The sequence below is a fragment of the Calypte anna genome, chromosome 12, assembly GCF_003957555.1.
Source record: "Calypte anna isolate BGI_N300 chromosome 12, bCalAnn1_v1.p, whole genome shotgun sequence".
Taxonomy (NCBI): Eukaryota; Metazoa; Chordata; class Aves; order Apodiformes; family Trochilidae; genus Calypte; species Calypte anna.
Window position 1 is genome coordinate 14,789,426 of NC_044258.1, and position 26,992 is coordinate 14,816,417.

Sequence of the window (26,992 nt, forward strand, 5' to 3'; positions counted from 1 at the left end):
TTACTCAGGCCTGTTGCATTCTCGGATTGCTGTCTTTATGCCGCCGCCGCAGGTTCTCGAGCAGGTCCCAAAAGGGCTCCATGTCCCCCAGGCTCCATCTGTCACCGGTGCCTCTCGCTCCTTGGGCACACACATCCCAAACCGGCAGTGCTGAGAGAGAGGGAGAGAGATGGGAAGGGTGGGAAAGATGGGAAGGGTGGGTTTGCATCACTTTGACATGACCACAGCTGGGTGCGGAGACTCACGCTTACTTATTTCTCAGCCACTCACTAAACGCAGCAAGGATTTTTGCAAACAGATAAAATTTAACTTTTTCATTTTTTTTGCTGGCCACCCCCCTATTTTTTCCTCTCTGCACCCTTAAATGAAGAAGAGGAGGCAAGCTGCAGAGTCCGTGGCAGTGATTTATGGGAAGAAGACTGAGGACAACAGCAACCCTGTGTTCCCGAACAGTACAGCAACGCTCGAGGTGCTGGCTTTTCAAAAAAATCTGCTTATCTGATTTCCTGGAGAGCAGCAGGAACCACACAGTGTCAGGGGAGGAGACAGACAGTAGGGAAAACACCAGGGAGAACTCAAACCTCCCCACAGCTGTACAAAGCCCCAGAACAGAAGAGGGAAAGGAAACTTGCAAAACCAAAGGGCAAATAAAATAAAAAAAATTAATTCCTTGATCCAAAATATTTTTTTTTTCACTCAGACATAACATAGGACTTGCCAAAGCCTGGACTACATGCTTGTTTTCCAGCTATAACTCTTGTTTTCTTTTGTTTGGAAAACTGGTTTAAATTATCTTGGCAAGCTCCCATCCTCCATTTTTATGGTATAAATTGTGTCCCTCTGGGGTATGCGTGCTAGGTCGGCTACAGAGACTTCAGGAGACGTGAGATCTAGGGGAGAGTCACCTTCTGACCCCACCACTGTGGAGGGAAAAGTGTCCCCAAGACCTGTGAGAGCAGGGTAGGCTTCCCTCTCACCAAACAGTGCTTGCTAAAGCAGATTTAAACTCAAGAGACATGTCTAAATCCTTGCAATTATAGGAAGCTCAAACATTGTTGATTGCTCACAAATTAGAAGAGGTTACAGACTTAGAGAAGAAAACACATGGTGCATCATTAAAATATTCCCCTGCAATATTTCTCTGCACCAGGTGCTGTTTAGGCAGGGAAACACCTGACAGTCTTTATGGCAACAGGGTTCAATTTACTGACATACTGTGTTTTTCCAGCCCTTTCACCAACAGGGGAGCAAGGTTGTAGCAAGAAACACCAGGAGCTCATTCCCTGTTTTAGACACCCTTATGAACCATCTTAGAGCTATTCAGGCTCTTCTCCCAGGCGGCTCTCAGTAAGACAAGAGGGCTTGGGCTTAAGCTCTGCCAGGGGAAGTTTGGCTTGGATATTAGGAAGAAATTCTTTACAGAGAGGGTGATCAGACATTGGAATGGGCTGCCCAGGGAGGGGGTGGATTCTCCATCCCTGGAGGTTTTTAAAGAGACTGAATGTGGCACTGAGTGCCATGGTCTGGGAACCACAGTGGCAGTGGATTAAGGATTGGACTTGATGGTCTCAGAGGTCCTTTCCAACCCGGATGATTCTGTGATTCTGTGAAACTGGCTGAAAAATACCTGCCACAGTAAAGGGCAGTCATAAAACTAACTGGAATGCCTATTTCTATGCTGCCAGACAAAACCTTATGCTGTGCAAATCCTCCTGGCATTTAGAGGGTTGGAAAAACTGCCAGATGGGAACCCCTGTGCCAGTCCTATAGAGACAAAGAGGGCTGACAGCCATCATCAACAAACAGGATGAGATGACACCAAACCAATGGAGTGTTATCCTGGGAGAGAACTTCTTGCAGCCACATTGATGCTCACAGCTAAATGTATAACCACAGCCATGCTCAGCACCACTGACCCAGAGAAGATGACTGAATAGGTAACCAGTGAATGCACACACCTAACAGGCCGTGACATGAACTATATGTCTCCCATCCCACGGTTGAGAATTAACCAGGAAATCACCTACATCCCTTGATTTTATTAAAAATTGTGGGTTTGGAGTTAGTGGTAAATCAAAGAGGGGAAGGAAAAAAAAAAGAGCAGCTGTTTTAAATAAGCAGCAAGACTATCGTATGGAAACGCAATGGTGTTTCTTGGAACTACAACTGTGAATGGTCTGGCTGTGCAACCTTCATGCCTTTTATATTTAAAAAAATAATTTTTTTATGTTGAGTTACAACAGAAAAGCTAAAACGCCTGCCAGGCTTCTCTTCCTATGAGCTTACAGATCAGAGAGCAAAGAGAATAAAAGAGTTTTTGTCTGGAGCAAGCTCAAAATAACTTAGACATACAGTTGAGCAGGAGAGCAATGGCAGGGACGAGAACCACTACAACAGCCTTTTCCTTTCCTTTGTCTTGCCCCTGGAGTCCAAGCTAATTCACCAAATCCAGCTCCCATCCTTGGGCTGACTTAGGCTGAATAGATTAGCAGGGGGCAGACAAGTGCTGTGAAGCTTCATGCATGCATAACATATATGCTACCTGCTGCCATACAACAGGAGACAGAAATGATTACTATTCATCTACTCTTCTTTTACCATTCTTTTAACAACCCTGAAAACCACAAGAGAGAGAGGCCCAAGTTTATGACCCTCTTTAGCTTCTTTCAGTGATTTATTTCCACTTGACAATGCACTGGTGCTGTGAAACACTGTAAACCACCAGGACTGGTGCTCACCCAGCAAGGGACAAACCCTGAGCTGGGTTTATTTTAGTGACATCAAATTCCGTGTCCTCACATGCAAAACATGCATAAGATAATGCTCCTTGGTTGTTTTGGTTACCCTGATAAAGAATAAATTTAGAGCTTGCTTCAATCTACATCCTGGTTGTTTCAGCTAGATTTTTCGTAGCTATTCAAACTCCCTCATTTCCAAAGATATCTCCATAAAAAATGGCATGGTATTTTCTCCATCTGCCAACCTATATATCACAGGCTTGAAACGTGCAGACTTGGGGCAAGGCATTAGTCAGCAAGCAGCTGTCTGATGAGGCTCCTGGCCACAACAGAGTACCAAAATAGTGATTTATTCCAACAAAAAACACTCCAGACTCACACCTCAGCACTTGACAAGCCCAAATAAACACTGAGGAAAAAGCTTATGATGATCCAAACCTTAAGCTTGAATCAGACCAACATGTAGACACAAGAATTACTCCTCAAAGCCTTTTTGTGAGAACACATTCTAAAGCCTGAACACAAGCAGACTGCACTGGCTTTTCTTAAGAGCCCATCTGCTCTCTGCTGAGAAATTCAGGTCACACTTGCTTCATTTGTCTAAACTTGTCAAATTGTCTAAATTTGTAGCCTGCAATATTTTTGCTGACATGGTCTTTATTAAGAGCCATGCAGCTGGACACTGACTCTGGGCTGACACAGGGTAGGTAACTCCAGGGAGGTGCTGGGCTGCTCAAGTGCAGTTGTTTGCACATCACTCTGGTCACATCCAAGGGTCTGGTGGAACAAAACTGCAGCCCAAATTTTTTGAAATTTCAAGAGCATCATTATTTCTGTGCTTCCAGTGGTCAGCAGGCCCTGAGCTGATTGATGGAGAAGCTGAAGACACAAAGTCTCAAGTTACAGGGACTCCACATATGCCTAAGCTTTACCTCCAGTCTCAAAGTAAGGAGGAGTTTACATGTAAACATTAACTATTGGTGCTCTAAGGAGTAGCAGAGGAATAGGATTTCCAACCAGCATTCTCAACAATAAAAACAAATGTGTTGAATGCACTTTTCCCTAAGAAAGGGAGGCAAATTAATATATTATGTCCATTGTCTTGGAGGAAATCAGTCAAGTGTCATCGAACAATTAACTTTTCAGATACATGTAACAGAAGATTAATTACCATGGAAATGCACTTCCTACCTGGAAAATCATATCTAAATTAGCAAGCAGATATTTTTATTAGAGTATATTTGACAGATTATGAATGAAAGTGTTGACTAAACACTAAAAGAAACCTTTTAACTGTTGATCATTAATGGCCAGAAAAGCAAATTTTTAAGCTATACCTTGCAGAGTGAGCTGCACTCAGTGAGCTGCAAGCTGCACTTGCAGAGTGAGTATACTTCTTCACTAGACCCAGATGGAGAATATTTTTGTTCAGACACAAATGATAAAAACTAACTAGCATTCTTATTGAAAAGCTTCAGTATAAAAAACCATCTCAGTCATTTTTCTCTAGATCTGGACAGCTGAAAACTAAATACTTATTCTAGACACTACAATGCTAGCTGGAGACCAACACTGCACATGGAAATTGGAAGTTTCTGAGTTACTTCCAAAACTGGTCCATACAGAAAATGTCAACTAGTTCTATATTTTACTCTGAAGGTGTCAAGATGAGAAGCCAGTTGGCAAAGTTCATGTTACACAAAATACTAATTGCTCACATCACTTAGGAAATTTCTAATAAAAGCCTAGGGAAGCTTTGCAGAAGTTTTCCTCAAAAGTTCATTCAAGGGCATTAATTTAAAAAGATAAGCACCCCAGAAGGAATACCTGCTTTAAACAATGCTATTCCAAGAAATCTACTTTAATCACATTAGTTGGGGTAGAGTTAACCCATGCATACCAGGCTTGAAATACAAAGAGCTGCTGTGGGCTTCCGCCCTTGCAGTCAATAGCTGTGCCCCATACAACTGGCCCCAGGATAGGATGATTTGGACTGATACACCCAGCCTGAGCCCTGGGAAACAGAGCTATGAACCACAGGGTATTACAGACCTTTCCAGGCTCACATTCTGTCCCATCAGCCCAAGGAGTGTGTTGGGTACGACATCCCTTGTGTGCACCATCGATGTTGATACACCAGAGGCGCCGACACTGCATCTGCTTAAGTTATTGAAAAGAGAAAATTATTAAATACATATTAACCACACCTAACCAAACAGATGATCCTTTAAGAAATTATCCCCCACCCTCCCCCAGGATTTAACATTAACTCACAAGCTTGACAATAATTTGATTGCTTGTGAGCCTCCCTCCCCTCCCCATCCAACCCCAGGAGGATTTTTTATTTTTGCTCTGGCAACACCAGGAAAACCAAGGTGTGGAAATGCACTTACCATGTATGGACACACCTGAGATCCGGGTCCAAAAATTAACTCACATTGTTTGTTGACATCATAAATCAGCCCTGGGAGCTGCTGAGGCAGCGTGTAAGTTCTTGATGAGGGTTCATCAAGCAAACACTCCCCATAACCAGTGCTACAACACAAAGTAGAAAAATGGTGTCAAACAGGAGGCAATGAGCCTAGAAGCCACTGGTCTGAGCCAGCCTTAAGGCAGCTGTTCCCCACATCTGCATCCTAAACAAGCACTACAGCAGTTACTGGAGGCTCCAGCTTGGGAGGGTAGAAAGCTGCTTCAAACATTCCCTGCCATCCCCATGCTGTGCTAACGACTGTCAGCTACCTTGGCAAAAGCATTTCTGAGCATGCATGACCTGCATTTTGATGCTGAAGTAAGCACTGGTATATATTTAGAAAGAAAATGATTGATTAAAAGCTGAAACAACCAAGGGACCAAGCTCCTGGATTTGCCAGGACACCATCGCGGCTCTCATTCTGCTCCCCCATGGCAACATGTGGGAAGGCATCACAGTAAAACTGGTGATCACAGTGCATCAAATTGACCCGTGGTCTCCTGGAAAACTGTTCCCATCATGGACTAGTTCCAGGGCTTTATCTTGACCTTTGGAGCAGAAAGGCTGATTCAATCTGCCTCCTGAAACACAGCTCTGTATCTGGGCCACAGGGCTTGGAAAACTCACTCTTCAGGTTCGAGGACAACACGCATTCCTTCAAAGCAATATCCATGGGGGAAAGACTTATTCTTCCCCAGAGAGAGACTGGTCCTTGCCAGCTTATCACAAGGATGAATTGGCAGGGACTGGATGCCAGGGTTGCATTCCTGTTCTATGTAAAGGATGCATGCATACACAAATCCCTTCCATTTCCTCCAAATGCTGCCCACTGGGATTTCATATTAACTGACAAACCTCATGGCATGCATACACATGTAAAAATAGCCCAACACATGCATGTGCAAGCCCTTACTCCAGAAATTCAGTGATGTATTTCCTACTGCATTTTGACCACATCCAGGGATTGGTGTAGAAGTTCAGTGTCGGTGCCATGACGTGCTGCTGATTTTTACCTCCATCTTCTTTGCACTTATGATTGTCATCGTGTGGCATGTTAAATCTAAGAGAAACACAGCAGAGAAAAATACAGTCAGGTAAGTGCCAAGTATCAAGTATTTAGTATAGCAAAAGCAACAGTGTGAACCAAATGTGAAGAATTTTTCCTAGGTGTGGTACTAACAGATATTACAGAATAATACCACCAATATGCACATATTCCTAAGTGCCAGCAAGCATTGCTCAAGCTGGGTTTTTTGCTCTTGTCTGCAAAAAGCTACACAGCACCCCAGTAAACCCTGCAGACTGCCATTACATATATTCAGCCAGACAAATCCTTGAGGGAGCCTGGAGTAAGAAGAAACTTCAGCCACATTTTCCTTCTCAGCTGACAGTTGCGATCCCGCTGGCAGGCTGGAGTCCAGCTCCACCTTCATAAACATGGCAGGTTCTCTGGAACTGAGTCAAAGAGCCAAGTTTCTGAAGGAAACAAATAACTTGAGCCTACCAGTGCCCACAGTCCCACACGTACACTGGCAGAACTTGACGTCGGCTGCAAAATGTCTTCAAATGCAGTCCAATTGCCTTGGACCAGGCTGACTCTTCGTGCTGTTGCCTAAATCGGGCTGCCCCAGGGACAGACTTGGCTTCCATACTTTCTGTGGTAGGTTTACAAAATGCCACCAAGCATCAATCTCAGCAGCAAGCCCCGCGAAGTTTGCAGCACATGACATATTGAAGAATGCGGCAAACACGCTCACGGAGACAGAAAGGCTTAAAGGGCTTTGCTGTTTGAAGTGGAGAAGGGGAAATGACCCGGTGTGATCCCACCTCCGAAGGCTGGGGAGTTTATATCCCATTAAGATTACCTCCAGTGAACCACCTTCTTGTTCTGCTCCCTGTAAAAGAGCAAAGAGGCATTTCCTGCTCGGGAGAGCCTCTAAGCCCTCCAGCAGCTCTAGGGCAGCCTCAGCAAAGGAATTAGCCACAGGTTAGGTGTGGGGAACACCAAACCTCCAGGGACTTTCTGTCAGGAAATCTCATTTAAACAAACACTGCTGTGGTTAAAAATAGACTGTCTCACCCAGCTCTCTGAGCAGAAAAAGGGAGTTTGAAACAATGAGAGATCTGTTCCCAAGTACTCATCCATCCAACATCTACAGATCTCCATGGCAAACCAGGGACGAGGTGGTTTGGGACTGAACCAGCTGCCTGAGAATTGTAGCTGTAGGGTGAAGGACTATGTAACCTAAGATGATTTTTTTCATTCCCACTCTCAAAAAGAGTCAAAATTAATTAAAAGAATTTTCCACTGGAGGAGGTACATCTTGAATGACAGCGTCTCTTCCGGGGATGTCCAGTAGCACGGTATTTTCCTCTGTGAAATGAGCCAGCAGGTGGGTCAGGCTCACTTGTACATCCCCATCACCTGGCCAGATGCTCTGGGGAAATGCCTCCTTTCACACACAGCTGCTGTGCTGCCTTCAGCAGCAACACACAGACTGGTGGGATGAGCTCTGGCAGGCTGAATGCTTGCTCTCCGAGGAGACTTCAGTCCCAAAGGCCAGGAGAGATGTGCCCATGACCCTCATACCCTGGTCCTTTCCTTCCTGAGGCACCCAGCACCTCCCAGTTCAAAATCTGGCTGGTCCCAGTGGCTGGTCTGAGACATCACAGTTGCTGAGGAAGATGCTGCTGACATTCACATGTAGATGTGAGGAGATGCAGTAAGAAGGGACATTTTGTTAGCTCTCCTCCCCTGCCCAGGTGCTGCTTGAGGTGCTCAGTCACTCATGCTCTCAAGATGTGGATCTTCTTTTTTTACTGCTCTCAGATGAGCTCTGGAGTATCCTGTCACCTCCCTGAGTCACACCACAGCCTCATCTTTCTTGGTGCATCCTCTACCCAAGTATATTTATCTCCTCTCAAATAATAAGGCTCAGCAGGTATCAAGTTGTAGCCTGGCTGGCAAGCCCTAGCTAGCATAAATCTTGAGCTATTTAAATGTAAATGTATTTACATAAAACATACACATGGCCAAGTTCATGTGCTATTGTGAAAGCAGTGCTCAGCCCGTTATCTTCACTAATTGAACAGCTCCTGTACGGGTCGCAGACTGTGCCCAGCTCTGCCAGACCTAGGGGAGAACAAAGAGGTTTACAACAGAAAAAAGAAATGTTGCCCATAGTTCAACACAGGCAACAGACATTGTGACTACTAGGAAGTTATTAAAAGACAAAGAAAAGGGTTTCCTTACCCAGAGTATCACATTTGTCGTGTGCTCTACAAATATCCTGTCTGAAAGCAGAACAGACCTGACAGGTTAATTTTCAATGCATCACTGAGTTGGGGTACAAGCACAGCAATAACAATATCCAAAAGCAATTCTTGGTCCTCCACCAGACCTTCCCATTCTGGTTTGCCACATCATCCAGAGTCTGAACCAACCTCTACCACCGTCCAAGTTCTTCATTTGATGCTGAACCCATGAGCAAACACTGGACAGTCCTGAACATCTGCCAGTCATCCACCACGGTGGTGGACACAATTCTGCTCATGGTTACACTGCTTCCACAACTGCAAATGTCATTGCATCCACATCAAAACCCACACTGCACCCAAACCTTGCCCACAGCCTCTGGCCCACAGCTGGCTACAGTTCCTATGAGAATATTCCCCATACCTTGTAACAAGCACAGCTGTATCGTGTTGAAGGTGACTTCCTTCTGGGTGGTTCTGGGATTGCTGCCACTGGCAAAAGTTTTTTAATGTTGTCTGAGCATTGTAAGATATTGCAGGACCATCCTAACAAGCAACACACAAAGCAGGTATTTTAATTAGCCATCACAAGGCTTGCTACAAATGCCAAACAGGAGAAGAAAAACACATACCTGTTCATTATGTATCACCACCAATTTCACAATAACAATATTAATTAAATTTCCAATGCTTGGGTCTTTGTAGATAGAAGCCACCTGTTTCAAAAAGAAGTATTCAGAATTATTGTTAACACTGAAAGAAAAATAATACAATTAAGACAACACACAAGTTTTTGGAACTGTTTTTCTCCTGAGATGCTCTTCTGCCCCTTCTCCATGCCCTGATGCTACCTGGAGAGACCTCCTGCCAGAAGCACAATTTTAGAATGAAACAAACCTGCTGGTGTCACAGAAACCAAACATTTCCTATTGCTTTAGCACACATTCACCAAATTACAGGATCATTCTGCTCCGAGATACAATGACCACCTGCCAGGACTGTCAAAAGCAACTTATTCTCTCAAGTGACTCATTTTGATATGGGCATTTTTAGACCACATATTTAATGCACTTCTACCCTCGAGTGAAAATCCCTCCAGTGACACAGCTATGCTGGACACACTTCCAGTCACTCTGCATCTACACAGCTGCCTTTTTGGGGACTGCACTGCTGTGTCCCAGTACCAACAGCTACTAAAAAGCTTGTTCTCATCCTGGAAAGCCAACCCTAGCACAAGGCTAAGGATCAAGGTGACCTCGGGCTCCTTCTCCTTGTGACAGCAAAGGAAGTCAGGCAACTGCATAACCTATGAGCAGCAGTCCCTTGGAAGGTACAGCCCCTGAAGCACCTTTGCAATTCAGGTGTTTTTTCACTTGGACCTAAGTATAAAGAAGAGCACAGTGTGTGGGCACTTCTTGTGCTGCACAGGGTTCAGGAAGTTGGATGAGAGAGGTGTTGGAAGGGTTTGTAAGCCTGATGGGTCTGGGAAAGAAGAAGACTACAACCAATGTCCCCCAGTCAAGTTTCACCAAGCTTTACTCTAAGTTCAGCATTATCTCTATGCCTGGCTGAAGGAAACTGATGGCATCGTGTGAAAACTCAGCAGACAGGAGGCTCTGTGACCACTAGAAAATGATCCATGGGTGAACCTACTTGCCCTAGTTGAATACTCACTATTGACATTAATGTTAAGACATAGTGCTGTAGATTAGCTCCATGGTAGGCAACCATCCTGCTGTCAGCCACCACCATCACTTCCACAAATCGAGGGTAGGAGAGGAACCGCTTTGTCCTTCTATGGCTCTTCTTTTCACTGATGTTCCCAGTTTTGTTGCTATCTGCAGAAAACGTGTTCATTTCCAGACTGTGTTTTAACATCTCCACATCTGACAATATGCTGCTTTCTGCCCACTGCCTTCTCCAGTGTTTCCGCTTGTTCTTTTTGTGACTGTGTTCATGATCTATGATCAAAAAGCAGACAGAACCATCAGATACATTCTGGAGTCAACAGAGTTGTGCATATTATGTTAAAATACATATTGACTTCAACCAAGATTTAGCAGGCTTGTTCCAAACAAGCTCCCCAAACCAGAAGAACAATGTGGCAGCCCACCATGTAATCCACCACCTGAAGTTCTTAATTTTTGAAAGTCATCTTACTGAAGCCAATGGCACATCAAGGAGGGCATTCCCACCCAGGCTTTCCTGGGGCTGAGTGGCCTCTCTGCCTGGGCAGGAGGGCTGGAGCCTGGGCTGCAGCTCAGCAGAAGGCATGGTGAGGCTGGTGATGGTAATTAAGCCACCGCAGCGGCAGCGTGAGGATTCTGGGCACGTCCAAGGTGGCCAGGAAACCACAGGAAACAAAGGTCCAAATCCTGTATTTCTAACTCAGGCATGAAGGACGGCAGGATTTGGCCTTCATAGTGGAGCAATTATATATGATTTATTTCTGTCTCTAACAATAACATGGCTGGGCTTCAATTCCCCCCCTCCCTTTATTATTCTGTGCTACGGGAATGGTAAAGGTCATCTAATAGCACAGCTGCCACTGGCTAAAGAATAGAATTCAGGAAGTTTCACATATACTGCTTTTGATATTCAATTAGGCCAAACATAAAAGCAGCCTGGAAATATACTCCATGCTGCTACAAAGACGACAAAGTAAAGAGGGAGAACAGGCAAATAAAACATATGGAACATGTACAATTAAGATTTACCATCTGATCAGTATGTAATTATAGCATTATTTAAATGTAAGAGCAAAATCAGTCTTATTTGATGCCACTTAATTTTTAATCAGTTCATCATAGGAAGTAGCTAATTGAATGTGATTCATCCATGAGAGACTGCTCGTTTCTGCATTTAATATAAAGCCAGATCTGAACTACTCATCTAAGACTCCAGGCTACAGCCCTCACTGTAGCTTTAGTTTAATTCTGTCATGGTGGTGAAAAATACACGTTTCCTTATCTGACCCACTGAGTAAGTTAGAGGAAGCATAATATTAGGGAACAAAGGAATATTCAGTGCTCAAACAAGATTGAAACGATAGGAAAGTTCTGAGCTACTTCTCCTGTGTAGGCTCCTTTTAGGATATTTTGCAATAATTTCCCCCAAAAAGGAAATATTAAATATATTTACTAACATCAAGGCGACCAAAGGTGTTCAGCAGCTTCTACCCACCTGGAAAATGCTGTCTTTTGGCCTATGTGTAACAAGGCGATGGAGTATTTGAGAATTAAATTCTGTTTACTCTGCACAACCTAAGTCCTACGAACTCCCCTTGCTTGATGTAGCCCAGACCACCTTAATACAGCAGAGAGTCAGCAGTTATTTGAGTAAGAATTTGAGAAAGCCAATGGCATTTGTGGTTATAATTGGATTGCCCTAGTTCCTCTGCACTAATCAATGCCCCTGTGTTGGCAAGGTTGTGCTCTCATGCTGGCATGGCTTGGTGGGCAACCGTGACATTATCCTGACTCGTTCAGTGCCAATCCATGTGGGAAGCCAACTCTGCATACAAATAACTTAAAGGTGAGAAGAAGACCAGCCACAAGAGAAACTGCTAACCTCAGCTCTCTAGCCAGCTCCCCCTGACTCTGCACCCTCAGTCCATCACTTAAATTTCCCTTTGAAATAACTAACTTCCAAAAGAAGCAGGTTCTCAAGGAAAAACGTGTTAAGGATGGGGAGATGCTCAACAGGGCTTGAGCAAGGCTGTGGTGTGAAGGAAGAGCTCTGCACCATTGACTGCCTTAGCTCCAAAGAGCTCCAAATGGAACCCCAGGCTCAGGTATCTTCTCCTCCAGTCAGCCTCACGAAGGGAAGTTAGATGGCAAAAGAAGAAGGCAAAGAAAAGGATTCTTTGAAGAGAAACCTGTTACACTGGTGTTTGAAAGAAATTAGCAGACATTCACCAGACTTTCACATAAATCCTGCAGCTACTGTTGTCACATGTTCCTAAACAAAAACACCAAAATCAAACAAACCCCAAACAAACAAACAAATCCACCCCAAACCCAGAGAGGTTCCCATGAAATGCCAAGGCTGGTTTGGAGAGCCCCAGCCTGACCAATGCAGGACAACCAGAGCCCAACACAGCTACAGAGGGAAAACTGCCTCTCTTTCTTTTGCAGAGATCCAGCATGGTGTCATGATAGCATCATTTCCATTAGAAAAGATCCTTCAGGTCATCAAGTCCAATGGTGAATCTAACACTGCCAGGAGTCAGCACAGTATCAGGATACTTCCTCCACCTAGCACACAAATCAAGCCAATGACATCATCCCTTCAAAAAATAATACATTTTTCCCAGATATGATGAAGTCACTCCAACACTTATTGCCCACTTTTTGGAAGAGTCCTCTACAGTTTGTTTGCCAGCCTAGTTACTGTAAAGCCAAGCTTTAGCAAGGTGGGATGCATTGCATGTAAAACCACTCCTGGACTTTGATAGCAGTGAACTGTTATCTTCACCCACCTTTCTTGCATGTAACTACACCCCGAGACAGTGCACGTTCACCTGTAAAAAATTAAACACTAGCAGCAGGGCAGTGCTCACAACCCATCCGTAAAACCCCAGCAGCACTAATGGGAGCTGCAGGCAGGGACTGCCAGTACTCCATGTGCCTGATGCTGTTGATATCCCACTTGTTCTGCTGCCCTGGCCCCAGCAGAAAAGTTCTTCTTGAATGGTGCAGCATGTTGGTGTTCAGTCAAGCAGATGTGAAAATCACTCAGGTTACACAAGAAAACTGCAATTTTACAGCGACAGCTTCCTGCTCCCTTATACAGCACCAAAACGTGGTGTGAAATTTTTCCACCTGGTTTTGGTTTTGTTTGTTTGTTTGGGGGGTTGTTTTGTTTTGTTTTTTTCCCCTATTGTGTTAATATATTAGCAGAAATCAGGAAGGAAGATGGTTTGCTTGGCAAGCTCTCGATCTTTGCAAATGACCTAAAAAACATCTGTCTACACATGGAAGTGATTGGATAGATTTAAGTTAAAAAATGTTTTCTTTAATTTGCAGAAAAAACTAAACCCCAATGAACAGACAAACGCTTTAGAACCATGCAAACTACAGATCAATAATTCAAGTACTGGTTGAGCCTAAGCACTGATTCAACAGCTAATACTAATTTAAAAGGTGGCTATAAGGCTGCTGGAATAATGTCCATTTTACTGCTTGCTTTACTAAGGCAGTCTATGGTGTTTGCACTGCCTTTAGACAGACCTGGAGGTGTATGTTCATTTTTTTCTGCTTGGTTTCTTCTTTGTTATGCGAGACTTAAACAGGAGACCCAGTCCTCTGACAGCAATATTCCCTCCTGACAGCATCTTCCTGCCCGTGCCATTTATTTTTATGTGCACAAGAAGCCTCAGCCCAGAGCCCATTGAGCTGATTTATGGATGATTCCAGCTGATTAATGGACTTTGGATCTATCCCAAGGGAGAAAGCAGGAGACACTCAGGTCCTACCTGAGTGTTTTGCCTGCATGAAAGGGTGACAGGGCAGAGCCAAAGGCTGCTTTTGAAATAGTAGCTATTGTTATGCTAAAACCAAAAAATTAAAAGACAGGGCGATCACTTATCCCAAGAGTTCTAATCCTTTCCATTTCTACATTAACTTGTCCTTGGAATAGAAAGCAATTTGCACAATTAAATAAGACATGTGACGATGCAAACTGTTCCAGTTCAGCTCCAGGTTCATGAGAGCGCACATAGTAGGGGGGAAGAAAGAATTAAAAAGCAAGAGAGCAAAAGAAGGGAAAAAAATAATCTACTTTTCAAGCTAGTAACATGAACAACCTCTCCCTGCTAGTTAAGGGATATGGTTCATTCAAACCAACTTACTATCATCTTTTTCTGAGCATGCTACCTAGGATTTTTAACACCAAGTTTACAGCTCTGTGGTTGGCTCACAACACTCCTGGACATGCTCTGATCCAGTGGTGCAGGTGATAAAACTATCGCTTGGGAGTTAATTATTGATTGCACAGCTCCATAAAGGAGCTCAACATGCAGCTGAGCTCCCTCCAGACAGGCAGGCAGTGTGTGACCTCCCTCCCTCCCTCAACTTCAGCAGGAACCAGGGAAGCAAACCCTGCCTGAGCAGTGTGGGTCAAGCTCTGGCTACAGCTGGCTGGCCCAAGTTTGCTGCCTGTAGCTGATACAACAGCGGCCACTGAAGTGACTGTCATCACTTGGAAAACAAAGGCAAGAGACAAAATGGATTTTTCTTCATGCAGAGGTCAGACTAGATGAAATCAAACCATATTTTTAGGCTCTCCTTGCCAGCATATGGAATGGAAACTGCCTACTCTCTGGGACCTAAGCAGGTCCTAAGATGGACCAAAAGGTTTTTCTAGCCCTGGGTTTGTTCTAATTCTACAGTGATGGTTTAAACCTCTACTTATCTTTCAATAGATCTACAGATGAACTTGCCTGAGGCCAGATTCCCATCTCTCTTACTGTGCACATGCTACGAACAACCCAAAGCTGAGCACCCATTCCCTGTCAGCAGCTTCTCACCCTGCTCAGACCACAGCCAGGGATGGTAACAAAACAGGGAGCAGTGACTGCCTTGCTCTGTGCCACACTGAGATGATCAGTCCTATGAGCAGACCAACCCTGCTTTCCCTCAGGAGAGCTCCTTGGCTGTGCAATTGGAGCTGCTGCTATGGCTAGAAAGGAAAAAAATTCTTTATTATTAGAGGTGAGATGAATGGCTTGAAGCAGAAGGGAAATGAAGGGTCTGGGTGAGCCAGGATCCAAACAGAAAAGTGTTCTGCACTAAGACTGAAAATGAATGTTTGCCCAGTTTATCTAATCTCCAAATTGAAAGTGTTCAAATGCAAATCAGTCTGAACCCACTGTACAGACACCAATTACAGCTTCAGTCTTCATCAGCAAGAGCTGGACAAAACTTTCATGGCTGCAGCTATTAAAAATGCAGTAAAATATCAGACCTCTCAGAGTTGCCACTATCAGAGCAACAAAAAGAAGGGACACTATCTTATCATGTGTTGCTCATACTTCCCTTTGAATTAGGAAACAATCTGGGCTCAAAAGGGTTCCCTCCCAAACTGTTCCAGGAGACTGAAAATATTTGGCTTCTACAAAGAAGTTTTCTTTGCTACTAAGAGAAGTGTCTGCACAAACAGATCATAAGTGCTCATGACCTTGGCAATCTCACCTCCATCCACCCACTGACATCTGTGGTGGCTTTTCCTATAGAGACTCGACCCAGCCTTGGAAATGCCAAAGCTCAAGGTGATGCTGAACCCACCTGTATCTTTGGGGGTGATTGTGCCTTTCTTCCTGCTGCTTGAACCAGAGCTCTTGACAACCAGACTTGCAGTTAGCACCAATCAGCTTCTCTTACTAAGAAAATGTTCTCTGTTTTTATACAATGCAAACACCAAAGACTACACATACTCTAGATATTTCCTTTCCTGATGATGTATGTGAGAATGCATTCCAGCCTTCAAGAAGTTTTTTTCTCCCTAAGGTAAAAAGTTGTTTGTGAAAACTATCAATTTTGCACAGTAGACAGAAACTAGATTAATGAAAAAAACCCCCCAATAAATTGCATCTTTAAGAAAACAGACAGTAACACAGGACCTGAGCATGAAATGATTCAAGATCATCTTAAAGACAAAATAACCAAATAACTGCATCTCACAGCCATGATGCACAAAACCACCCCTGAATCAGTACAAAATTGGTTTAAGCTATGACTGACAGCACTGCAAATCACTGATACCAGTTCTATAAGATGATTCAGGAAGAAAAATAAACTAGCTCTGCAAAATGACTACAAAAACCCATGGCAAAATACCTTTGAAAACCATCCTGACGCTGCCAGGGGGTTAGGCAGTTTGCTAAAGCACCTCTCAGTGTTTCACCTATGAGTAGATACACATCTGAGCCAGGCTGTGGGTCAGACTGGTATGAACATGCCACGGGCACATTGACACACTGGTGGCATCTCAGCACCTCAGGAAACCACCCAGGGCTGCTGCCTTCTGCTTAGACAGAAGCTCTAGAGGCTGCTGAACCCAACTTGTCTTGTGAGCCACCTGAGCATCCCAACTCCCCAGCTTGTTCTCTGGCTCTTAATGCAGCTTTCAGTGTGAAACATTCCCAAGTTACAGTCCCAACATTGGGATAACAGTCCCAACATGTTATCTGCAGTCATGTCTAGTGATACCTACAAGGTACCATGCCAAAACCTACACCACCAAAATCACCACAACTTTGCACTGACAGAAGATGAGAAAAAAATATCCCATTAGAAAGAAAGTTTACCTAACAGTTGCCTATGGAGATGCTGGTATGACAATACATGCATGAGGGAGAGGTCACAGAATAGTCAGCCTGTTTATTTTCAGTAGTATAGGATACAGACTACAGATGGAAAGTACCAAAGTGACACCTCCCTGCTTCTCCCACCTGCACTACACCTCAGTGTATGTCCACACAGGTGATGCAAAAGGAGATGCAGAATTTCCAGTGCTTTAATTTTGATCTCAGGAGAATAACTTAACTCTGCTCATTTACCATGTCTAAAATGCAAAACAATCAATTAATAATTTGTTTAGTCACCACATTGGTCTTCCACCACTAGGGTGCCAGATGGATGCTTGACACATTTCCAATACTTATTGTAACAAAAACAAAATGCTTGTACCTTGCTTATAACTTACACAGACAAAGTTCAAAATAAAACCCAAGTTGTGGCATCTGTACCATTGGTTGTGACCAAATTTTTTACCTGAAGTCAGTCAAATACCTTATTTCACTTGCTAACACTACAGCAAGATAGCACAAACATTACACCCTGATCCCTCTCCCAACTCAGTATGGGAAAAGCTGGTGTTTGACATCCCAGCCCCATCTGACCAAGCACCAGTTAGCTGTTACTGTGCTATTACCTCAATAGGAAGCTAGAAATAGAACTAATTACACTAGCATACAGGATTTATGACGTAACTCCCTCTTTTGCTGTTTTGGGGAGGGAAGGAAACCTGTAATAATTACTATCTGACTCCAAATTACAATTTGCTTCCTTAAGATGAGAACCTTTTCTGAGGGAAAGAAGGAAGTCAATGTTTTACCCTGAGGCCAAATGCAAAGCAGACAGCTTAAACAGACTTCAGAAAGAGCTGGAGGATTGCTCAGCCTGGAAGCAAAGGCTTAGAAAAACCTCCCCATGGATCTTCTGCAACCCCAGGATTACGTGAGACCCAGCAGTACAGAATTTGCCTGAAGACCTGCCTGGTAACCAGATACCTAGAATGTGAAATTCTGCTGGATGAAGGAGTTGAAAACCCAAAATAAAGTCAGAGTTGGAAGCAGGACAAACAGTCCAAAAGAAACAGCAAAAATACAAAAGGGGATGTGGACCAACAGCATGACTGCAAAAGATCTGGGATTTCAACATAGACCATGCACCCAAGAGTACAAAGAGAGAGTCCTGTGGAAAAAGCATTCAAAGTTTCTGCCTCAAAACTGCTATTAAATAAGAATGTAACACATATAAAGGAATGAGTATGAAATTCCCCACCTCTGGACCTCTTTGGCCCCATTCCCCATCATTGCCAATTCAAACGCCAGGTATACCCAGCTCAGGCAGGACCAAGAGCTTGTCACCTACCTGCACCAGTGAAAGGCCACGTGGCATGGAAAGGGACAAAATCAGGCCTTAGCCATGATGCCAGACCCCCAACACATCCTCCCCCAGGTCACCTCCCTGAGAACACAAACCCCCACCTTGCTGACTTCAACCTGGCCACCCTTTCCCAAGCATGTGGGGACACAGTGGCAGGGCCACCTCCTGCTTGTGCCATGGGTTCACCAATGACTTCTCACGCAGCTGGGTGGCACTGGGAGAGAGAGATGAGAACCATCTGGAAGGGCTGAGTGGGCTGGTGGTAATTATCATGCAGAAACAAATCACAATAAGCAAACTGGCAGCAAATTTGCTTGCTCAAGACACATGACAGCACTCCTCTGCTCTGGTGGGTCTCCAGTGTCACGTTCAGTGGGAAGGGCTGTTAAAAGTTACTATGAAAGGGTAATGTATTACAAATTACTCATTAATGCAACGGAAAAATCAGTGACATATTACTGATTATGACTGTCACACTAGCTTGGTGGCAAGACTTGATTCATGCTGCCAATTTGTCTTGTGCTTTGTAGAGCAACCATCTCCACTCAACTTACACACACAGAGCTTTTCTCCTGACTTGGATGAGCACATGGGCCTTGCCTTTTCAGAGCTGCTGAGCCTGGTGACACAAGTGCTGCCTCCAGAGAAGCCAAACTGCTTTAATGCCTTGCAAACTAAATACCCAGTTGCAAAGCTGACACCTTCTTGTGTCTGTTTGTGGTAGGTATCGGGTGCTAAGTCACCAGGTTGTGCCCAGCAGCCACCTGTGCTGGTAATGCTTGGTGGTTTTTGGAAAGCAAAAACCTCAGCATCTGAGTCACTGGGATCCCCACCTCCGCCGGCAGCGGGTGGGGGCACAGCCAGCCCTGCACAGGTAAGATCTGCTCTGTCCTGCTCATCTGAGTCTGCTTCCAAAATCTCACCACCTCAGCGCAAATTGCTGCAAGGCCTCTTTGCTGGTTACAACCCCTTGGCTCTCCTCCAGAAACAGAAAAAGCTCTAATCATCTTCCTACTAGTTTGGCACTGTCAGAGTGTTATTGCTGCTTCTGCATGAGGAGTTTTGCCCGTGGTAGATATTCCCACTTTAAGCACTCTCATTAGGAGGCAGGAATATGTGCAAGATCCTCACTCGCTGCTCCAGAGCCCACCTCTAACACCAACCTCAGGATGGGGGCATGGTTGACCAGCAGCAAGTCACAGGAACAGCTAAACCTTGCTATATATTCAGGCCTTGTCATCATCTCAGTCACAGATGAGTCCTCAATATAAAAGAATTCTAAAGAGATGAGGCAAGGACAGAGAAGTGTTTAATCAATGATGCTGGGACAGAAATGGAAGGCACAGATCAGGAGAGCAGAAAAGTCAGTGGTAGGAACAAAGAAGGGGATGCCCAAAAGACTTCATTTGGGAGTTCTGCACCGGGGACACAGTAAAACCGCAACGAATCTGCAAAGTTTGGAGCAATAAATAGCTGAAGCAAGGAGATGAGAATGCCCAACTCTTGAATTTACACTCATTGCCATGGGGTGATCGTGGCTCAGTGTCAGCAGGCAGGTGAAGGCCATATCTGTCTCAGAACATAGGGCAGCTAACAGGGGTAAGATTGGGTAAGATTCACTAAAAGGCTAGAGAGATCACAAAGCTCAGCAAAGCTAGAAGAGTTCCAGAGAGCCAACAACCAAAATATAAACATATCAATGACAAAACCCATGGGAAATGAGAGAGAAAGGAGAAGCAGAGGAAAGGGACACAAGACACAGAGCAAGAGGTGGCGCGAAGTGGTTTACTTAGGTGGTGACCAGAGGCAGCAGTCCCGTTGGCCTCTGGAACTTGAAACCTCTCTGCAAGAGCAAACCTTTGGTGTTTCACATGGAAACCAGTAGGCAGGACTCACTGGTCTGCTCCCAGCAGGAGGTCAGACTGGATAGGGGGGGTCAGAGAGCTGTTGCTGGCCTCCTGAAGCCATCCAGCCCAGTTCCCCGTGACACCGCAGGATGCAGCTCCGCGCCTTTTATCATCAGAGTCAGATTGTTCCTCCATGGGGTGCAGGAAAACTCCGCTCTCCAGATTCGCAATGAGCCACTTCCTTTTTTTTCTTTTTTTAGGATCAGAGTTTCTTTGCTCTTCCTCCTCCACCTCAAAAAAAGCGGATATTTAATAATCTGGATCGGAAGAGTTTGCTATCGTGAAGCGATGGGTGGTAGCGGTGCTGCACCTACTGACATCACACTGTCAGCCTGGCCAAGTCTTCATCCCATCAGGGCTATTCACTAAAACACAACTAATTATTCTGCCAGATCCTCCACCAGATGACAAATTGATTCACGGCACTGACTAAAAGAAGGGAAGGAGGAGAAATTGCACCATTTCCTACGACTGAAACTACATTAACCTGTTACCCCAAGGAAAACTTTGTCAAAAGTTTTTATTGCAGCAGTTGAGCATTTCACCAGACGGCTGAAGTGCATTGCCAGGAGACCCCAGTACTACAAAAGTTCATATTCAGAGCAGCACAGCTTGCATTCGATATCCATCAGCATTCAGAGGAGAGAGATATTTTTAAAGAACATCTGCAAAGCATCTCATCTGTCAGAGGACCTAAAAGTGTTATCAGAAACTGCTAATTAAAACTTAACAAAACCAAATACCTGTTTTCCTAAGCTGACCTGTGGACACTGAAAGCTAAAAGTAACACCAGGGAGACTGCTGGAAATGAAACCTTTTGCTCAGTTTGTCAGTTGGCTCACAAGGGAAACTTTTCCTGGATACTGCAAGTCTACAATTACATCATCATGGCAAGGCCATACCAGTATGTTTCTGATTAATCATTTCCAGGAAGAAGACTATCAGAAAACCATTCTTAATAGTACCACTGCCCAGCAACTTGCTCACTGCAGGGTGGGTACTTCAGATTTCCCTTGTATGAATTTCCTCTGGGAGCAACTTTCAATCCCTGCCAGAACCCTGTAATCCAAAGGCACCTTTTCACACACTCTTCTGACAAGAGGCTGGATTCACACAACACCCTACACCTACAACACGCTCCCAAACTCTCACGAACCCATTCTTCCCTGGTAGGACCAACAGATCCACCCTGTCCAAAACACTGAGTGCTGTTGGTTTTTGCGTTTTCCCTTCTGATCCAAAGACACCTAAGATACATTCTCTCCACCAGATGTAACCCAAGGGGGGGAATGCCAAGGTTCAGCACTGCCCAAGCTGCCCTGCCCTTGCTCCTTCAATGAAATGACCAAGAGCTGTTCATCAAATGTGTATGACCAAAGCATCATTCCTTTTCAAAAACAGTAAAAGGGAGAAGGAGAGAGAGAGGGGCAGAGGACAGGAAGACAAGACTGTCACTCCTATCTGGAACCTTTAAGCTGTATTTGAGTAAAAAGACCTCCTTCCTCCACTACACAAGGCAACTGAGAACTGCAAGGAAACAGACAAGCAAGAGGCAAAGCATGTCGGAAAAGAGATGTGCATCTCGTAGGAATGAGCACAGATGGAGTATTATTCTTGTGAATCGTGATCCAGAAGAATAATACCCTAAATGAAAGCTGTAAGTCAGAGAGGGGTGAAATGCAGCAGACTTGAAACTGCACAGAGTAAAGGCCACAAGTGAATGTCAGAGCCCTCCCAGCTACCTTTGATTCAATGAGTCCTGTGATCTGCTGCTCCATTCCTCCAAGGGCTACTGATGCAATGTGCCAGATTCCGTGTTTCTTTCCAACTGTTCTGAGTCTCCTGCATCTGATCTCAAAGGGAGCAGAAACAGCTGGAAGAGAGAAACCAGAATGGCATAGTCCAGCAGCAACCCTTGGAAGAACAAACAACGACAGCCTTGTGAGAGGTACCATTGTCCCCCAGCCTGTATGCTTGCATGTGGACATGTATCCACAGATCTTGTAGAAGAAACACGTTGCTGGTGCATCAGTCACAGAGCACCAAAGCATCTTCTGACTTAACATGGTCAATGCAAGCTGAACAGACTGACAGCTCAACAGCACAGCCACAATCCACAGTCATGGGTGCCAAACAAGTCACACGTGCTAAGTTTGGCACCACTGAGTTTCTCCTTCAGTGGTACCTTTACTCCCTGAGCAACTCCACCTACTCTGCAGCACACGAGCAGCTCACAGCCTGCACAAGGGAAGCCAGTCAAGGTCTACACTACTTTAAATCTCCTGTAGATCTAGCTGCAAGCCATGAGAGGAGGGCAAAACAGCAGGTGAAACAGGAGACTGAAGGAATAAGCTTCTTCAGAGAGAACTTAGGTATTGGCTGCCAAAGGAGAGGATTAGTTGTGAAAATCAGGAAGTCAACAAAGCAGAGAGCAGCAGGAGGCAATTGTAGATAATAGGGACAGTAGGAGCAAGGCTATTGCTCACCAAGGCACATTAAGGGGAGATAAAAAGATGTGCTCTTTCACATGTGCAAAGACTAGAAAGAGGGAGCAAGGAGGTCAGGGAGATGGTGCTGGCGGAGGAAGGGCCGTGAGTCAGAAAAAGCCTTTGAAAATGAACCATGGAAAAGTGATTAATAAGGCAAGAACTGTCAGGGTTGGTGCTAGGACCTTTTCATTTCCACTAGAAAGAAATGACATTGTAACTTACAACCAGATTTGTGTAGGGAAGACCAGGAGACACAGCAAGACCAAGACAGAAGGATGTCATTTAAAGGACAGATATGGAAGTTCAGAGAGAAAAGCAGGTTAGGATGGCGAAGAGCTACACATAGGAGAGGGCAGAAAGCAAGTTCAAAGGCTCTTGGGACACTTGAGGCAAGACAGCCCCAAGGATATCTTGCCAGCCTTACAGCAGGGATGAAATCGAAACCAGAGCATTTTTTTGTGACCACAATCTCCTCATAACCAATTACTAGAAAGCACAGCCACACCACGCCTCTGCAGGACAGCAGAACCACTGCCAGCCCGGTCCTAGCACACGTGGTACCATTTCTAGAGGGGTCCCTCAACTCCACATCCCTTCTGCCCCACACAAACCTGCTGGCTTTTTATGGCAAATTAGTTCCCTTTCATTAGTGCCAAAGTCATCAAGGGCAGCAAGAACAAAAGGAGTACCTGGAGTGTCGCAAGTCTGCCTGTCCCCTGAAGTGTTGGTTGGAGGTGTCCGGTGTCGGTAGACGAGATGTGGTTTGTTGTGCTCTTCTTCATACTCCTGTTCTTCAAGTGATAGCAGCGGCTCTACGAAATAGTCCCCATCATCAGACTTGAATGTGCCTAGCTGAGAGGGACCAGAGAGGAGCAGGCAGTCAGCTGCAGGCTGATGACAAAACCATGGAGCAGGACTACCCAACAAAATGAGTGGTTATAGAGGGAGGTGTGTGAAAGCCCAGTTCTGCAGAGATCTTTATGGAGGCACAGGCTGGAGAGCCAGCTCCCATCAAACTGCTCACACCCATGCTAGGGAGCACAGTTCCCTGCAGGCATCCCACTGGAACTTATGAAGTGTGAATTACCAACACATAGGCAAGGAGCATGAGTAGGGGATGTCTGCTAGACCCTATCCCTGTGCTAATGACATTTACTGATGGTGCTGCAGTGTGCTGAAGCCCCAGTGCAGCTCCATGACCTTGTACTGGTTTTCATACAGCAGCTCTCCCTTGAGACAAGCTTGAAACTCGCATGTAAGAACCACAGGGAGGTGACCAGCCAGTAAAATCCCTGCTTATGAGAAAACACCAACACTGGTGGCTGCACGTGACTATGAACTGCAGATATAGCAGGTAAATAAAAAATATGTAAGATAAAAGGTGTTCTGAAGTCATCCTAGACTGGGATGCGTGATGGTCACTGGGAGAAAGGCCTGCCCAGCACTAGCTTGGGTGAACATGCTCACCCAGGAGAGCTCCTGACTAGATGGAGGCCAGCAGAGACAACCTAGGGAAGCACCTGGTACAAACATCCCGAGCTGCAGGAAGGCACCACAACACCCAGAAAGTTCAGCCCAGCTGAGAACTTCTGCTCATTCCTTTGTCAACATTCCCTCTGTGCTGAAGGGGCAGCAGGATGGCAGGAGGGGCTGCCAGGGAAACTTCACGTCCCCTCGGGTCCTGCCCCTGGGTGCAGGACGATTGTGGGGGCGGCACAGAACGGGAGCCCCCCAGCCATCCCTTTGCAGGAGGGTGTCCGTGTGCTGTGCCCACTGACCTCGCCCTCTGAGGTGTATTTTTTCCACCAAAACCCCCGGAGCAGGAGAGGTTCACGCCGGTGCCGGAACCCGGCGGATTAATAAAAGCGGTGTGGGAAATAATAAAATAAAAAAAAAAACCCTCGAGCGGGCTAAACCAGAGCCGGCAGCCCCATCCCGCAGCCGGGGGGCGGGGGAAGGGGCCGTCCCTATCTTTCTGCCCACCCTCCCTCGCCCTGCTCCTCCTCCTCCTCCTCCTCCGCGCTTCCGCCCCGGCGCGCCGCTCGCTGGGCGCCCGGCGGGGCCCGGGGCCGGGACGATGGTCTCACCATCCCGGAGCAGAGGCTGATGACCGCGGTGTGCCGCGGATGGGCATTGACGTGTCCCCGGTAGAAGCAGTGCTTCACGTCGGCGTCGGCCGCCTCGGCGTAAAGGCGCCTCTGGTCGGCGGCGGGTTCGCCCAGGAGGCTGACGGTGAAGAGAGGGGCGATGAAGGCCGAGCTGGCCGTCAGGTTGAAGACGAACTGCTGCCCGAAGGCGGAGAGCCTGTAGTGAGCCTTCGGGGAGGCGGAGGCGGCGGCCGTCCAGGCGTCGGGGGCAGCGCTGGTGCTCCGCCGCCGCCGCCTGAAGTGGACATCGGTGGGGAAGGGCTCGCCGAACTCATTCACCCGGGTAGGAGTCACGATCTCGTACTCGCTCAGCTTCTCCAGCAGCTTGGCTGCGAGGGAACAGAAGCACATGCCCCTGAGCGGGGAGGCCGAGGCCCCCCCATCACTCACCCCCTGGGGGGTTAGCCCCGCACCCTCCTCCTACTCTCCCCTCAACCCCTACACCCCTCCCTGAGCATCCCCTTACCTTGCCTGGGGTGCAGCTTCTGCCTCCTTGCTCCTGTCCTCAAGCCGTCGATGAAGAGCGTGGTGAGTGCCAGCGCCAGCGGCGCCAGCTGCATGGTGCTGCGCTGTCCTCAGTGAGCAACCTTCCCCCCCTTTCCTCCGGCTCTTCTTTTCCTCCTTTTTTCCTTCCTTTCCCTTTTATTTACTTTGTTTTAATTGTATTTTTTTCCTCCTTTTCTTCCCCTGTCTCCCCCCTCCCCGCCCCCCCGGGGCTCTTGCCGGGGGGAAGGCGCTGGAGCCGGGTGGTGTTAGGGGCGGGCGGGCCGGAGGGGCGCGGGGTGCGGGGGGCCGCGCATGGTGCGCGGGGGCGGACGGGCCGGGACCGACGGGCCGGGACGGGGGAGCCGGCCGCCCGCCCGCCTGCCTGTTCTCCCTCGCTTTCCGCCTCTCCCCCCGTCGGGCTGGTGGACGGGGCGCTCCCGGGAGCCAATTTAAGGGGGCGGGTTCCATAGATCAAGCAGGGAAAATGATCCCGCCCTTGCAAGAGCAGGGACAGCCCTTCAGCCCTTCCTCCTCTTCCACCCCCCTTTCTCCTCTCCCACCCCCCTTTCTCCTCTCCCCTTCCAACATGTTACTTTCTTTCATTCCCGAGAAACACCGGAATCGCAGGTTTTCGCCAAGAAAAGCCCTCGCTGTGGCTGGACGGGGCGGGAGGGGGGAACTCAAGCCGCTGCCCGCACCCCCGGGGGCCGCAGCCGTTCCCCGCCGCTCCTTGGCAAAGTGGTTTTAAAAAGTCAAAAGTGTCCCGGGCAGAGAGCAGCATCGGCTGCTGCTTGGTCTGCAGGGTCCCGGGGGGTAAGAGCCGCTTTGTCACTCACCGGGAGGACTGCCGAGTTTCCTTACCTAATTGATGGGTTTCCTTTTTTTTTCTTTTTAAAGGCAGCTCGAAGAAGCGGACCAACAATCGAAGAATCCCCTGTGTGACACTTGCAGCGGTTGTTGCCTTTAGTTCTCAGATACGAGGCACTTAAAGCAACTTTTGTTCAGGGTTATTTTTATGTTGTGCAGTTTTCAGGCACCCTGAGTGAAAAAAAAAAAAAAAAAAAAAAAAAAAAAAAAAAGAGAAAAATATTATTTCCTTATCTGAGTTTATATTGGTTTGCTTTGTGTTACAATTTGGAAGTTTTCTGTAAGAAATTAAGACATCCTTTAAATGTAATTAAGCATTGTCTCCTATGCATCCTCAAAACAAAGCCCCAAAATCTTGATTTTATTTTTCAAATGTGGAAGAATGCAATGAAATTTAAAGCCTGTGGACAAGACAAAAGAAAATAGATGGCTGGAAGTTTGAATTTACACTTCCATAGAAAATTTCAAAGTTCTGCAGTTGCTGCAGAAAGAAAAAGCTTTAGGAAAAAAAAAATCAGTTCAGAATCTACTTCTGGGCAAAATAGCAGCTCCTGGCTCCTCTAAATGAACTGTTGAAGCACTACCTCAAGCAGTAGGAGTAAATTATTAATTCTGTGCAATGAATATAAAAGTCAAAGTAAGCAAAGCATCACCTGTGAGGCTGTGTGTCTGACTCCATGCTGGCTGGGCAGGCCCTTGGCAGCAGCTCTACACAACAGAGCAGGAATCTCCATGCTGGTGGAGACCCAAGGCAGCTCACCTTTAGGGCTAGGCATGATGGTACAGAACCTCCCAGAATGGCATCATGCCCATGCTTATAAACTATGATTTAAGTCTCAGATGCTTACAATAAGATAACTCACCCATACTGGCTTCAGGGGCTTGGCAAACCTGGGATGCTTCCAGACTCGAGTTGCCTCACACAGAGGCAGCTCTGACAATGGCTTTGGGTTTTCTCA

At 46.2% G+C, this 26,992-nt stretch overlaps 1 protein-coding gene and 1 long non-coding RNA gene across 2 annotated transcripts in view; one reads left to right on the forward strand and one right to left on the reverse strand.

Annotated features, from left to right (window-relative positions):
* ADAMTS9 (ADAM metallopeptidase with thrombospondin type 1 motif 9) overlaps positions 1-25,400 on the reverse strand; it is a 79,882-nt gene extending 54,482 nt beyond the window's left edge. The window contains exons 1-12 of the mRNA XM_030458369.1: positions 25,147-25,400; positions 24,621-25,009; positions 23,223-23,385; positions 10,141-10,427; positions 9,099-9,182; positions 8,891-9,012; positions 8,465-8,505; positions 8,239-8,344; positions 6,125-6,271; positions 5,132-5,273; positions 4,791-4,895; positions 5-150 (exon numbers count right to left, since the gene is read on the reverse strand). Coding sequence (XP_030314229.1) covers positions 5-150; positions 4,791-4,895; positions 5,132-5,273; positions 6,125-6,271; positions 8,239-8,344; positions 8,465-8,505; positions 8,891-9,012; positions 9,099-9,182; positions 10,141-10,427; positions 23,223-23,385; positions 24,621-25,009; positions 25,147-25,240 — 1,826 coding nt within the window. The 5' untranslated portion in view covers positions 25,241-25,400. The remainder of the gene's footprint in view (positions 1-4; positions 151-4,790; positions 4,896-5,131; positions 5,274-6,124; positions 6,272-8,238; positions 8,345-8,464; positions 8,506-8,890; positions 9,013-9,098; positions 9,183-10,140; positions 10,428-23,222; positions 23,386-24,620; positions 25,010-25,146) is intronic.
* LOC115598995 lies at positions 24,961-26,665 on the forward strand. The gene is made up of 2 exons (XR_003988064.1): positions 24,961-25,208; positions 26,064-26,665. It is a non-coding gene; the product is annotated as an uncharacterized LOC115598995 (long non-coding RNA).
* Positions 26,666-26,992: the final 327 nt, after the last annotated feature.